The sequence below is a fragment of the Colias eurytheme genome, chromosome 22, assembly GCF_061535395.1.
Source record: "Colias eurytheme isolate Ceu_HAF_F1 chromosome 22, ilColEury1 Martin Lab GWU primary, whole genome shotgun sequence".
In the NCBI taxonomy this organism is placed as follows: Eukaryota; Metazoa; Arthropoda; class Insecta; order Lepidoptera; family Pieridae; genus Colias; species Colias eurytheme.
This window is the reverse complement of record NC_143001.1, coordinates 7,902,107-7,918,309: the sequence shown is the minus strand read 5'-3', so window position 1 is coordinate 7,918,309 and position 16,203 is coordinate 7,902,107. Positions and strand designations below refer to the sequence as shown.

Here is a 16,203-nt window from a genome sequence, read left to right as displayed (position 1 = left end):
TCTGCAGGAGAGGAATAAACAACATTATTAAGAAGCATTTCCTCCGGTATTATACCTTTAGAATTTCTTTTGGCGGAAATATACGACCAAAAAGCTTTTATATTATTATTACTTAAAGATACTTCGACGTTTTTAAGATATTTTTGGTAGCTTAGCTTAATCTCGTTATGACATCGAGTTCTCGCTAAGTTAAACTCCAGTTTATCTAAAGGATTTTTATATTTCATAAATTTTTTTCTTATTTTTTCTTTTTCTTTTAAAAGTTTTATTAAATTTTTACCATAACAAACAGGATACAAATAATTTTTGTGCATATGTTTTTTGGGAACATTGTCCTCAATAATATGATTAATAATGGAGTAAAACTTTTCTACCATATCGTCTACCTCATTTATGGTGGCTAATTCCGCATTCCAGTCAATTTCATAAAGTTTGCTTTTGATAACTTCATAATCAGCTTTCATGAAATTAAGTTTCACCACTCTATTCTTTTTTAAAAATTTGTGCACGGGAAAGTCTACTAAAATATTAATAGCCGGATGATAGCAATCGACCCTAGTCAGTGCTGATAAAGCTAGTTCTGTCTTAACATAATCAATATTACTGAGGACTAAATCCAAAATTTTATCATCAGAGTTTAAAACTGTATTGTACTGCCGCAAATTATGTAATGCCAAAAAATCGTTCAAGCAACTAGACATCAAATTAGAATCCACCATAAGTGTGGTCGTTGAGTGACGTTCAGGTTGGGTGTAGGGTATGTCCCATAGAAGTTTACTCGTATTAAAATCACCAACGATTAAGACATTACTGTCCCCTATGTTCGTGAAAGCTTTACTCATTGAAATCAATTCGGATTCCAGTTGAGGGAGTGTCAATGGTGGTGGTAAATAAACGGCGCATATAAAAAGAGTTTTACTGGAATTATTGTGATTAGTAGATATCTTTATCCACAAATCTTCGCTCTCACTTTCAAAGGAACAGATGCGTGAAGCTTTAAATTGTTTAGAAACAGCAATAAGCACTCCACCACCGTCATTTTTGCGACTACTAGTAGTGGATCGGTCCCGTCTGAAGATTTGGTACCTATCATTAAGAATTTCAGCATCGAAAACACTATTGTTGAGCCATGTTTCCGTAAGTATTATCAAATCATATGTACAGGCGGAACTCGACAGTTTTAACTCGAGCAGTTTACCACGAATACTTCTAGAGTTCTGGTAATAAATATTCAACGAATAATATAGACGGGATATTGTCTGATGATGAAGACACCGGTCGGTTTAAGGATGATAAGTGAGTAAAATTTGTTTTTATTCAAAAAAAGTTTCATCGAAATCGGTCCAGCCGTTTAGTAAGTACAGTAGAAAAATGCGCGAGAGTTTAATTCGTAAACAATTTCATCAAAATCGGTTCAGCCGTTTTGTAAGTACAGGAGAAAAGCGCATTAGTTTAACTCGTATTTTTTTTTAAATAGGTCCATGTATAACATCGTCTGCTCTAAAAGGGAATTATTTTTACCTGAATTACTGCTCTGCTGATGTTGTCATAATATTTTTACTATCTAAGAAATTACACGCGAGGCCGGGTTAAATATTAGTTTGAATGTAATAAGAATGTACTGCAATTCTACACAGCTACCTAATGATGTAGGTAGTTGATAACAAATCGCAGCAAGTCAACGAATATTAAAAAAAGTGAGGGTAATTTAGGAGGTTTTTATAAATTTAAATTTATAAGTGAGGGTAGTTGGGTCGAAGTTCGAACGTCGTATAAACAACGTCCGAGCCCCTAGGCACGATTCGTACGAATGCGCCACGAGTCAAAGGAAAGCGGCAATTTATAGTATTCGACAGCTAAGCATGTTTTGACAGGAAATAGTGACAACTTTTCATCTACAAAAATTATTAAATCAAAAGTTACGTCTAACAATTATATTAACACTAACTGTCCCGGTGAACGTTGTTCTGCCTTACTCTTACCACTTAGGGGTATGAAATATGTTGGCCGATTCTCAAATCTACCGAATAGGCATACAAAATTTTACGAGAATCGGTCCAGCCGTTTCAGAGGAGTATGGTAACTAAAAATGTATATCGAGAAGAAGAGTCGCAAAGTGACATCTGACGGGCGTAAATATGTTTATAATGTTTTAATTTCAGAACGGATTCCGGTAAATCCCAAACGGATCTTCGTTCGAAATTGCCGCCGAAAAATGGCGACAAAAAAACGGGCAGACAAAAGATTACGTTCACTGCTAATGAGGAGAAAAAGAAAGGTAAGTGAAAAGAAACCAATATTTTCATTGTATATTTTTGTGCTTGAATTATAATTTAGAAATGACATTTAAATTATTTTACACCATCTTAGCTTTGTCGCACCATTTAATAATTAAAAAAAATCGTTCATTTGTGGATTTTTATCCATTCTTTAAACATTTAAAATACGTAAATTCGTTTTTAATTTTTATACATAGTATGAAAGTATAACATACTATAAAAATTAAAAACGAATTAATTAATGAAATCATCTAATTACAGAGAAATCACCAATACGCAGGACTATAGTGACAAGTTCTACGAAGATTGTTGAAATCGAAAAGAAAACTGAAAAGGTGAGCTAAATAATATTAAATTACTATAAGTTCAGTGGTTAATGTCTCTATTGAGTGAGGAGTGTCCGTTCGATGCTATATCAGTCACGCCGCGCGCGCGCATGCGAACGGTTGGTTATTATGCGTGACGGTGTGGTATTCGGGATTTGAAAATGTCCTCCGTGGTAAAATGTGCAAATTGCAATGTAGTGATCAACGAAGTGCTGGCCTTCGTCCATAATAAAATATCTGTAATGGACGATGAAAGTATTAGGAGAATCTGTGCAAGCGCTTTCTCTGAAAGTGAAATTGTAGCGGCGAAGAAGTTGTTGTTCGAATCCTTGTCGACAACGAAACGTAAGATAACGAGGAAGAAGGCGGGGAAAAATATTCGTGATATAGACGACATCATCTGTCTTATTCGCGATACCGACTCCGAGGATATCCCAGTCTTCGTGGCCCGCGATCTTGAGAAGTTACCCCCGGTTCTGTTCGATCATGTCGACGTGACGAGGCTACTGAAAGACATTGTTAAGCTACGGCAGGATCTCGACATGATGAAAGAAGACTATGCTACAGTTAAGCAGATGGACCAGTTGAGAAGTGAGGTGCAATATCTTTCATCAGGATGGCGCAATGTAAACACCAAAAGAGGTGCATATGTCGCAAGACTCACAAGTTATGAGTGCGATAGTGGTCCCATGGGATTGCCGTTAGAGTGCAATGAACGCAGTAGTGAATATTTTCAACAAAAATCTGCGTTAGAATCTCCTCTAAAATCCGTTATTAATAATCAAATAGCGGAGGGTAGCAGTGAAGCTTTGCCGCAAGGTATGCAATACGATTCGACCGTCGAACTTCGAGAAACGGCTACGATGACGCACATCGCGGGTCAGCTGATCGAGTCGCTTGCGACTCCTCACGCGCAGTCCGCACCCGTTCCCCCGCCGGTGCACGGTGTGGCCGACGGAGCTTCGCCGCCGCCGCCGCCGCTGTCCCCCGCGCAGGCCGGTGGCCGCGTTCCCCTGTCCCCCGCCCCGCTGCTGATGCTACCTAGTCCGGCCGCATGTACTGAGCCGCTACCACCACCAGTCGAAAAAATTGGATCCGGCCCTGTCGCTCCTAAATCGCTGGCGGAGATTGTTCGAGAAGGCCAATGGAAGACACAGGCCCCGAGTGACCAGTGGGTTCGTGTCCAAAACAAAAGATCACGAAACCGTTTCGTTGGGAAGCGAGGAAAAGCGGAGCCTGAGCCTGGAAGTAATTTTAAGGCAGCGGAAACTAAGGTTCCCATGTACATTTATAATGTGGCGAAGGGCGTGTCCGTGTGTGACATCCATACCTACATAAGGAAGAAGACTAACATTGATGTTACAATTGAAAAAATGGGCATGAAGTTAGCGAAGGATTACGAATCATACAAAATATTCGTACCTAAACATTCGTTAATAAATTTCCTGAATGATGACTTCTGGCCAAAGGGGGTAGCCTATCGTCGATTTATCAACATTATCAGACGTGATAAGGGAAATGTCCGTGTGACGAGCGAGAATATTGACAAGTCTAATTTATGAATAACATCAACTTGATAAGTTTTAACTGCAAAAACGTGACGAGATCAGTGGAATGTGTGCGGCAGCTTTGTCGCTCGGCGGATGTTGTGGCGCTGCAGGAGACGTGGCTAATGCCGCACGACCTCGGGTTCCTGGCCGCGATTGACGACGACTTCGCCTGCACGGGTACCTCTGCAGTGGATACCTCGGCAGGGGTCTTACGCGGTAGGCCCTACGGCGGTGTTGCCCTACTGTGGAGAAAGGTTGCGTTTCCGACGGTGACCGTAGTGAAGTGCAATAGTGTGCGGCTCGCCGCGATAAAAATCGAGCTCAGTGATCGTTCCATCTTGATATTTTCTGTGTATATGCCTACTGAATCCAATGAAAACTTAGTGGAATTCACAGAGTGTCTCAGTGAAATGACAGCCATAATTGACAGTCACAATGTGCAGTCAGTGTTTATGTTAGGGGACTACAATGCGCACCCCGGTGAGTCTTTTGCTACCGAACTTTTAACTTTTTGTGCGGAACAATCGTGGTCCTGTGTAGACCTGGAACTTATGCCGGCGGACAGTCATACATTTGTAAGTGATGCGCACGGCTGTCGGCGCTGGCTCGACCACTGTCTTGTGACAAGTGCCGCGCGTCAATCCGTGTCCGCGGCCTGTGTGTTGTATAATACTTATTGGTCTGATCATTACCCTGTATCTATACGATGTAACTTTAATTTGCTTAAACCTAAGATTTCTATACCTACTACTTGTATAAATAGGGTAGTCTGGGGCGAACGTGACTCAACTCAGATAACGAAATTTAAAACTGTATGTCACTCTAGACTTCGTGAGATTAATTTTCCTTCAGAATTAAGAAGCTGCTCAGATGATATGTGTCGTAACCAAAATCATAAAATCCTATTAGATAACATGTATGACGAGATTATTTCTATTCTGTCGGTGGCCGCTATTAGTAGTTATAATGTTACCGAAAAGCGTAGATGTAAATACATTACCGGGTGGAATAGGCACGTCCGCGGCGCTCACGAGAAGGCTCGGCTATGTTTTCAGGCTTGGTTGTATGGGGGTAAGCCCGGGGCCGGCCGTCTTTATGATGATATGTGTGAAACAAGGCGCACTTTTAAATCAAAATTAAAGTGGTGTCAGAATAACCAACAACAAATAAAAATGGATATTATTGCTGAACTTCACTCAAACAAGAAATTTGGTCAGTTCTGGAAAAACACCAATAAAATGAATCATAAGCCGGGCCTCCCCGTCAGCGTGGCGGGAGTGCACGAGCCAAGTGAGATTGCCACCTTGTTCTCCCACCATTTCAGGGTGGACTCGCCTCTGGGGCCAGCGCGGCAGGGGCCCGATGCTGAGGAAGGTGGTGAGCGTAGTGTTTATTTTACTACGAAGGAAGTGCGTGCGGTGATCAAAGGCATGGTGAGGGGTAAATCCCCGGGTCACGACAGCCTTAGCATCGAGCACCTGCAGCACGCAGGTGTACACCTACCCAGAGTGCTTGCTATGTTTTTTACCCTGTGTTTAGGCCACTCCCATCTGCCCGATAATCTAATGCGTACTATAGTTGTACCAATCATCAAAAATAAAACTGGTGATACATCGGATGTAAACAACTATAGACCGATCTCACTAGCTACAGTGGTCGCCAAAGTACTGGACAGTCTGCTTGGTCAGCACCTGGATAAACACGTCTCGTTAAACGACGCTCAGTTTGGTTTCAGGCCCGGGCTTTCCACCGAGAGTGCTATCCTGTGTCTCAAGCAGACTGTACAGTATTACACGAGTAGAAAGACTCCAGTCTATGCATGTTACCTCGATTTATCCAAAGCATTCGATCTTGTATCGTACGATATTCTATGGGGTAAATTAAGAAATGAAACTTGTCTACCTAGGGAAATTGTGAAATTGTTTATGCATTGGTATAACAATCAAAAGAATTTTGTAAGATGGGCAGGCTCTCTTTCGGGGGAGTATGGGCTGGAATGCGGGGTGAGGCAGGGGGGGTTGACCTCCCCCATGCTTTTCAGCCTGTACGTCAACCGACTGATCGATGAGCTCAGCAGCACCGGCATAGGGTGTCATATAGATGGAGTCTGCATGAATAACATCAGCTACGCAGACGATATGGTGCTGCTGAGCCCGTCGATTGGTGCCTTACGAAAGCTCTTAAAAATTTGTGAATCCTACGCAGTGGCTCATGGGCTCAAATACAACGCGAAAAAGAGTGAAATAATGATTTTCAGGCCGGACAACAAGCGATACACATTTGTTCCGAATTTCACTCTGAGTGGTACAGCTCTAAACAAAGTCGAGCAATTTAAGTATTTGGGCCACTGGGTCACCGAAGACCTTAAGGATAGTGTGGACATTGAAAGGGAGCGCAGAGCGCTGTCTGTCCGATGCAACATGTTGGCCCGCAGGTTTTCACGGTGCACGGGGACTGTCAAAGTTGCACTTTTTAAAGCGTACTGTCAGTCCTTTTACACCTGCAGCCTGTGGGTTAACTATACACAGCGGACATACAGCGATCTGCGCGTTCAATACAATAACGCGTTCCGGGTGCTGATGGGGCTGCCGCGCCACTGCAGCGCCTCCGCGATGTTCGCGGCGGCTGACACAGACGGCTTTGCGGCCATCATGCGTAAACGGTGCGCATCTATCATGCGCCGCACGCGCGACAGTCCCAACACCATCCTGCGCGCGCTGGCGGACCGGTGGGACTCTCCGATGCTGGCGCGCTGGATACGGCTGCACGCAGTCGTTTAGTGATTTACCGCCATCATCGGGAAGTCCACCCGGACCTGCCACTTTATGTTTATTTTAGGTTAAAAAAAAAAAAAAACATTCTTTATTACTAACACTAGTATGTAAGCTCGCAATTGTACTAACACTATATGGATGTAATCTTAGGATGAATCTGAAATAAATGATTATTATTATTATTATCTCCATAATACTCGGGTACCACCAGAAGGACGGTACCCGGTCTTTTGGAAGGCTTACGTGGGGACACGGATCCAACACGCAGAGGCCCTTTTGAGAGTTTTAATGTGTTATGGGACACCAGCCGCAGCCTGCCCATGACTGCACTATATAGAGATACAGCCCTGGGCAGTCCGCGGCCGATGTAGGCTTATTACAGAAAATGGAAAGAAATAACTGGACTATGGAAAGGGGTGCTATGTGGACAGGTTACTGGGTCTATAGGAACTATGGCGTCTGCCTTTCTACAACAAAGTTTGTAAAAATATATTGGCAGACGGTGACTCGCCCTCTCACAGATGGGCCCTCTAAAAAGTCGCTGCAACTTAGCAACAAGAGGGCAACATGTCGTGAGCAGCTAAGGGTGGAGAGGCGTCCCTGGACTTTAAACGACGATCACGCGCTCCCTGAGGGTCCAGCATCACGTGCCCACTCGCCACTTACGCTTCGCATCCACCCTTCGAGCTAAAAGCTCTCGCGACTCCACTCTGGCCGGCCGGTTAAGGCAAGCCAGAGGCGGGGGTCCTGTCCTCGTCAGGCTTCACTCCGACCGGCCGGTGAAGGCGAGCCGGAGATGAAGACAGGGGCCTCCCCCGGGAGCACTCGGTTCCCGCGGGGTCGCTACTCCCCGACACCCCGCCACAAGGTGTCCTGCGGGTTGACTGATTGCACGGGTGGAATATCTATTATCACGTAAACAATAGATATCCCAACCGTGGGCGATGGGGTCGTCACATCCCTACGCCCTTATTATTATTATTATTATATATTCGAGAAACTTATTGTGAAAAGGTATTTTTGAAGTGAAACTTCTTTAGGCGCGTTGAGGGTAAAATTTCAAAGTCGCGTCATGGCAATACTGTCACGTCATCTAGTAAGGCTATGATTTTGGCATTTTTGAATCTAGCCAAAGAAGTTTCACTTCTGACACGTGTGCTCGGCTCACACGCTCTTTTTCATCTTCTATCCCCTTCAAAACAGCAATACGAAAGTCAGGTTAGTGCCCGAGAGGTAAATACGAAAAAAGAGTATAACATTATTGTGTACACGTTTGCAGGTAAAACCGCAGGCCGCAACCAATACGCCTGCTAAATCAAGACAGCGGATAGTTTTCGATGCTAAAAAGGTATTGTTTTGTATTGTGAATTTGTGTTATGTTTTAAATTCGTCTATTTGAAAATATGTATGTAGATTTCAATATTTCTTTAAAAGCATAGATAGATAGTGCATTTATATTTGTACTAGCTTCCGCCCACGACTTTGTACGTGCATTCCCGTTTTTCCCCGTTCCCGCAAGAATTTCGGGAAATCCTTTCTTAGCGGATGCCTACGTCCTAACATCTACCTGCATGCCAAATTTCAGCCCGATCCGTCCAGTGGTTTGGGCTGTGCGTTGATAGATCACTATATCAGTCACCTTTGAGTTTTATATATATAGATTTCCTAATATATATTTCTTTGTCCCTTTGCATGTTTATTTATCATGAATAAAAGTTTTATCATTCTTATAATATCTTTACCATCATACACACAGGCACAAACAGACAAAAATGAAGACGAAAACGCGCAGAAATTCACCAACCGCCGCGTAATACTACAGCGTAAGGGTGACAAAGAGAAATCTGTCTTTTCGCGAATCGACCAGAACGACCCCACGAAACCGAACCCCGGAATATTCAGTAGAGCGTTCAAATCCATAGGCACTGAACGTATAGTCCGAAACGATACTATACAAGTCGTTGACAGGAAGGAATTGTCATCTGACGGCCGTAAAGTGGCATCTGACAGCCGAAAAGTGGCATCTGACAGCCGTAAAGTGTCATCTGACGGGCGTAAAGTGTCATCTGACGGGCGTAAAGTGTCATCTGACGGGCGCAAGATGTCTGACGAGCCACAAGTGGAATATGAGAGCGGTTCTGATGATGAAGAGGTTACGAAGCCGAGGGAAGTAGGTTTGAGTGCCGCGGTGAGCAATTTACCACACGGCATGACGGATACGAGATTACGCACTTTGGCCGGCGATTTTGTACAGGTAATACGCGTTTTGGTTGGCTGTGTCTAGATTGTGGTTACATGTATGTTAGTAGATTTTTTTTGACCGACTTCAAAAAGGATGAGGTTATCAATTCAGTCGGTATGTTTTTTTTAATATGATAGGTATTGGAATAAAATACTAATTTGAAAAGAGTGTACGTTTGAGGTAGAAATTTCGTGATAGGTGTGTAGTTTTTAGGTTTTTAAGAATAGGTATGGAAATAAGTTGGTAAAATAATTTGAGTAGAATTTTTTTTACAGAATATTCATGACATATGAAATTTTGTTACGTGATCGTTTTTTTGAAATAATAAAGGTAAAAAGCAAGATGAAAATCTTCAAAATAGTAGTTTAATCTGCAAATAGAGCCTATTCGCATAAAATCAATTCGATTTATAATAAAATAATTTATAATAAAAAGTAAAATTTATAGATCTGTACGTAACATATCTTCTCTAGTCTATTTCAGTCTTGTTATTATTTAATAATAATAATTACTGACTATAATTATTACTTATTAGGTACTAAATTAATTTTCTGTGTATTATTAGGAAGAAAAGACCGCCTCCTCGGTACAGTGGTTGACGCGTGAGCGTAGCACCGAGGAGGTCCTGGGTTCGATTCCCGGTGGAGACGAAAAAAAAATGTCTCGTTCTGGCAGGACACAGAAAGCTGATCACCTACTTGTCCCTAAATAAACTCGATCAGTGAAATAGACGTATGCATAATGCATCTGCCCCTTACCCCACTAGGGGACATGGGACTTCACTCATAAGGAAGAAAAAATTTAAAATTTCAAACTTGAAACAATAGCAGTAACTCAGGCCCCGGAACCACAGACACAATAGAAAATCTATTGTGTCTGGGACCGATCGGGCCGCTTGGGGCTCAATGGGATAACTAGATATATCACTTGGTTTCACTCGTTATTTATCATTATATTCCATGGGTTCGAGTCCTATATGAATGCTGTTGGTAAAATTAAAACTTATCATCAAGAAGTAAGAATTAATTATGTAATATTTTTTTCTTGATTTTAATGCATTTAAACAAAATAGCTGCAGTTGTAAAATATAATGAAGAAACAATAATATAATATTTACACAATATTTTTTGAAAAAATGTAATATTATACTTGCTTATCGCCTGCGACCTCGCCTATTTTGTCTAAAATTTATCCGTTGTATATTTAAAAAATATTATAAAAAACCGTAATATACCATAACCATAAATAGTTTAAAATATCGAAAGACAGACAGACAGCGCGAAGTGAAGTTATTTTATAGTATGTAGTATTGACATATATTTTTTTACAAATTTCACTATCATAAATTGTTACCTTTGAAAACTGCATTTAATTACAATCTAGACACATTTAAAATTAGCATAATGAATATTAATTAATATGTTATAATATTATCTATGTATGTATGTATTTCGCACATAAGTTATGTAATTATTCAATGTTTGTATTTTATAATAACCATATATGTAAATTGATTGTCAATACAGGAATTAAGCGCACTTTAAAAAATAATTGTTTTTTTAACCGCCCCCTATAATATACATCGCTGTTGATGTAAAAGTGACCAAAGATTAAGGAATTGTAAAATGTATCGTATTATATCATAGTGTTAGTAGTTTCTACCTAATTTATGCTTTCTCTGAGAGGCTAACATATTACATTTAGAAATAGTAAATACTGTGTACTATGTGTGTTGTAAATGTAATGTAGGAAGACTCATCTTTGAACATTTACCTAATACATTAATATGTACCTGCTTAATGCAGGATATCTAATTTTTACTTTTTTTACTCCAAATGAGTTAGCAACACTGTTAACAATATTTTTCGCAAATTTTATTGTTATTGAATAAATATATACTATGAAATGTTTTATCGAAACTTAAATTTGAAAAATTCATAAACGTGGGTTCGAATCCTGCCTTATGATAGATTTTTTTAGTCTTTATAATTTTTTTATATTATAAAATGCAAACATTGAAACATATTCTATACATATATTATTATAAAATAGTTGTTCTTATTATAAGATTTTTTTTATAAATACAATCATAGCAAAAATGTCCTATGCTATAGTCGAGCCAATTTAATAGGCAACATTTGACGTCTATCAATTTTATCTTCGAAGAGAGGTAACCTGCTTAAAAACATCGATTAAAGTGAATTAATCGATACGGACTTAAAACATTTGTCAATCGAACTTGAAACACATGTCAATTTTAAAATTCATTAGGTGAATCCCTGTCCCAGTAATATACTTTCTTTCGTAAATTTAGGGAGCAAAATAAGACAAGTATAATACATTATTTAAAAAAACACAACGCATTTATTAAGTTATGGTGATTTTTATTCACAAGTAATCAATGCATTCGATTCTAGATGTCCGATTTCGATTTTTAGAGTAACGTCTGTGGTATTTTAAAAGATAAAAGGTCTATGGACACAAAATTGTAGCGACGTCAGTTCTTCAAATCAGAAATTGTTTATTATGTTGAGAATGGTTTATCAGTAAAATTAAATCTTAAAATTAATTGTATTGGTCATTATTATTATAAATATGTTATCGTAATTGAAAAAAGTTAAGCAAATGTGCAGTTCTAACAAAACGAAATAATATATTATTCTATGTCGTCGTTACTAGGTTACGTTGTTGAACTCTCAAATGTTGCCTATTAAAATGGCTCTACTATAAAAATATAAATTTGTCTGTATATAGTTTATTTGTGTGTTTTGTCTCTTTTAATTATTATCATTTTGAGATTTAAAAATATCCAAAAGTATGTTTTGTAGACGTTATAGAAATTGTTTTTTAAACTTAAGAAATGCATTAATTTTGAATGTATAACGTAATATACAAGATGATTTTTTGTTGACATTTTGATAAATAAAAAATGAAAAATACATAATAATAATTTACAAGAATTTTATTGTAATGTTTTACTGTTTTTTTTTTATAAAACATGCATATTTATTTTAATTGTTGATATCAATGAATGTGTAAAGATTTTAAATCTAGTCAATTTTTATTTTTTAGTCTGTGATATAAAATCCTGTGATATCTTATAAAAATACATTTTTGTATTACAAATTATATTTTTGTATTTATGTAAAAGTATGTACATGATATTTTTATCATCTGTATTGTGTTTATTATTGTTTAATATACAAATGTTAATTTTAAGATTTTTATCAGTAAGAGACTGATATAGTCCGAGAGACTGCTATATTTCTAAGTTTCTACTTGTAAGTGTTGTATAGTCTATGAGCTAACATAGTTTAAGAGTGTTATAGTATAAGAGCCTATATAGTCTGAGAGCTGGTGGAGAAAATACATCGGATTACTGTTTGCAGAGTTTAATATTGGATAAAGAGGAACGTACAGCAAAAATAACGTTCAAGACGACAAGTGCAGCCGAGAATTTTAAGAAGAAATTCAATAACAAGATGGTCGCCGCCAGCAGGCTTACTGTTGTATTGCAATAAGTGATTTGATTATTGTATGAGGTTCTTTTATTTGGTTGTGATCTATTATTATTATAGTGGTGTTGTAAGTTGGATTCATTTGGGCCCTTTAAAGTGGGTATTATTTTTTAGGCCTTATGATAGGAATCATTATTTAATTGATCAATGCTTTGGTGTGGTTGAAGAAATAGTAACTAATGTGGTTGAAAAAAATCTAACTTGATTCACAAGATATTGCACTTTGTTTAGAAGATATTGCAGGTACAAAATATTTGTTCATAGTATGTCATATCACTTTGAAGCAAAAACGTTTCAAAAAATCTTTTGACAAAATCTTAATACTTATATATAAATCTCGTGTCACAATGTTTGTCCTCAATGGACTCCTCAACCACTTAACCGATTATAATAAAATTCGCACACCATGTGCAGTTCGATCCAACTTGAGAGATGTCTAAACATGTAGGTACCACGGGCGAAGCCAGGGCGGACCACTAGTAATAATATAAAAATGCTTGTACTTTCTTACTAATGACAAAAAAATAGATTTACAGTTTCATGTATAATTTTTCTCATTATAACTTTTCAAACTCAAACATTTATTACTTAATTCAATTAGACTTTCGAATCATCATTACATAATTTAACAATTACCACCGATTCGGAAAGCGGTATCTATGGAGAAGAACCGGCAAGAAACTCCATAGTTTTATATTAATATATCATTTTTAGAGGTTTTCTAATAATAGTAATAGATCAGAACTAAATAAATACTGATGATTAGAATTCAAAAGTTTGTTCTAGTAATTTAGCTTTGTTTTTAAGTTCTAGTAATAATTAAATATTGTCGCCTTGTTATCGGCATTTTTACATTGAATGTATTACAATATTGTAGGTAGTAAATATTTTATTAAAAAAAAAAAAACTTTTTTTTAACTAAATAAATGGAAATTCATACTGTTAAATTGCATGTCATCTTTAGAGATAGTTTTTTTTTCTTATAAAAATATTTAAAAATAAGGTTCATATATAAATTAACACGAAAATTGATTGCTAGTAGTTTTAATTTAGTTTGTATATTGCTGTTTTTTATATTGGCTAAAATAACTACCGAATTTAAAATTGAAATAATTATCTTAGATACTAAGCAGTGTGTATTATATAAGATTTTGATTTTCAAAGGTGCTTGTTAAATTTCAGGGAAAAACTTTTAATCACATTGTAGGTATATCAAATTCGTACATTTTTGTTTTTTTAGTATTTAGTTTAGCAGAATATTATAATTTTGTATTGTAACAGATTGGTCACAATTTTAACTAAGTATATAAAAATAATATTAGCTTTACTCTAACACTAAAATATGTTTTTACTTAGTGTTAGTGTATGTAAAACGTCATAACTTATATTTTTTTGTAAAATTTAGTTATAACTCAACTGTTTTTTGTTAAAACTACTCTTTGTAGTTAATCTGCGGTACAGATTCGCATTATTTCACATTTTATGATGATATATTAAAAATAATATTATGAAAAATCCTGTTTTTTGTCGCTCCTTCTGTTCCAATTACATTTTACTTTAAATATAAAGTTATTATCATAAGATCTTTCGTTACTGGCTACATTGTATAAAAAAACTTGAAAAAATGTTAAAAATTATTTAAATAAAATGGGTACCTATTAGTACTGTATATGTGAAAAATATAATAAACTTAAACCTACATATATTAAAATTCACAAACCTTACTTGTATATTATAATATATTATTTACTTTGACTCATTTTTGTAGTGTATAAAAAAATTTATACGATTTAAAAGCAAATAGGTGTTTCAGTTTAACTTAAGTTATTGAAATGTTAGAAAAATACACTTTGCCTACAGCACTATCAAAATGTTATTTTATATGTTCAACAAATAACCATTTATATGCGAATGTGTCTTTTTATAGAAAAAAATATTTGGTCATCGCCCATTTCTTTTTTTGTAAGGTTTTTTTTTAATTATATAAGAACCTAGTTATTTTTAATTGACTATAGTATAATAGTTGTCATAAAGGTTTCCTTTTAAAATTAATATTGCAAATTGTTCTTTATTTTTAAATTTATTACGAAAAGATAGGTAAATTCCTTATTTTTGAAGCACTAGAGTCGAAATTGCATTGTATTTGTAGTAAACTGCATTTATTTTTATTTCTCAACTTCTAAACAGTTATTTTGGTTTGTAGTTATGAAAATTAAATATATTTTGGTCTATTTAATAAGGAATTTAATTATCAATTCGTTATTAGATACCATTAAGGTAAGCATATAAAACTTAGTTTTGCTTCGACGAATAAATAATGTCATACCCAAAAATTGTTTGTTATTATCTCCTCTAAGATCTCAAATAAAACGACAAAGATTGAAATAATTGCATTTTTATTTTATTATGTTGGTTTTATGTGAAAAGTGTTTTAATATGAATAAAAATATGAATTTCATGTGTGCATTATTTGTTACCTTAAGTGAAATGACCAATTTTTAATTATTGTAGTTCATAAGTGTTGGCAAATTTGGTCAATAGTTGTTAATATTTTACATTTTACACGTGCAATAAGACTGAATTTTTAATAAATGAATTTTAAACCTATTTATTGTTTTATTTACAAAATACCTTTCCTATGAAATACCTTCACCAACTCAAATACCTATATAATAAAAATGAATCGTCAAATGTATTGGCAAAACTTGACAACGGCTGAACCGATTTCGTTAATTCTTTTATTATAATATTCCTTGTAGTACGAGAGTGGTTCTTATGTAGATAAAACGTAAACATGTAGGTAGAACGGGCGGAGCCTGGGAGGACCGCTAGTAAAATATACAGTTGATTCGCATTTTTTTATTACCTACTTACACATATTTATAACAAAATGAAAGACTTCTCATTGTAATAGGTACCCTGTACTATGAAACATGATGTTTAAAATGCATTGTTTTTAGGGTTCCGAACCTCAAAAGGAAAAAAACGGAACCCTTATAGGATCACTTTGTTGTCCGTCTATTTGTCAACACAGATTTTCTCAGGAACGCGTGGAGGTATCAATTTATATCGAATACTTATATCAACGGTCTCCTGATGCTGTAAAAAAATAAGCCAACACAATCAAAGGATACACTTGTAAATGCTGAAAATTTCCGCAAATTTCGACATTCGCAAGGAAAGCAAAACCTACAGGGTGCTTTCCATGAACACAGAGTCTTGATTTGGTACGAAGTAACGTCTTATAACACAGATATAGGAATCGTTGCGAAACTTACAAGCATTTTACTCATGAACGCTTACTTGTATTAAATTGATATTCTTACCAAAACTCAAGTCTATAATATCTTTAAGCTGTAGATAATAAAATCAAACTTATAAGCCAACGCAATCAAAAGATACAGCCGCTTATGCTGCAAATTATTTCAAATTCCCAAGGGAATCAAAACCTACATTGTACCTACACCCCTCGGTGCGCGAGTTCGACTCGCACTTGGCCGGATTTTTTTACCAT

The 16,203-nt window shown here is 36.6% G+C and overlaps 2 protein-coding genes across 3 annotated transcripts in view; both read left to right on the top strand.

The window, feature by feature from the left end:
• Nucleotides 1–12,825, top strand: part of LOC149898785 (uncharacterized) — a 28,995-nt gene extending 16,170 nt beyond the window's left edge. For both annotated transcript variants that reach the window (XM_090115222.1, XM_090115221.1), the window contains 5 exons: nt 2,163–2,278; nt 2,541–2,614; nt 8,209–8,277; nt 8,686–9,183; nt 12,561–12,825. In XM_090115222.1, the coding sequence (XP_089971348.1) occupies nt 2,163–2,278; nt 2,541–2,614; nt 8,209–8,277; nt 8,686–9,183; nt 12,561–12,692 (889 nt within the window). In that variant the 3' untranslated portion in view covers nt 12,693–12,825. The remainder of the gene's footprint in view (nt 1–2,162; nt 2,279–2,540; nt 2,615–8,208; nt 8,278–8,685; nt 9,184–12,560) is intronic.
• On the top strand, nt 2,700–4,301 carry LOC149898786 (uncharacterized). Its single transcript, XM_090115223.1, has one exon. It carries the CDS (start codon nt 2,767–2,769, stop codon nt 4,165–4,167), a length of 1,401 nt encoding a protein of 466 aa, XP_089971349.1. The 5' UTR covers nt 2,700–2,766; the 3' UTR covers nt 4,168–4,301.
• Nucleotides 12,826–16,203: the final 3,378 nt, after the last annotated feature.

What these genes read in the sequence shown, in the direction of transcription:
- LOC149898786 (XM_090115223.1), top strand. Translation starts at nt 2,767, where the DNA reads ATGTCCTCCGTGGTAAAATGTGCAAATTGCAATGTAGTGATCAACGAA.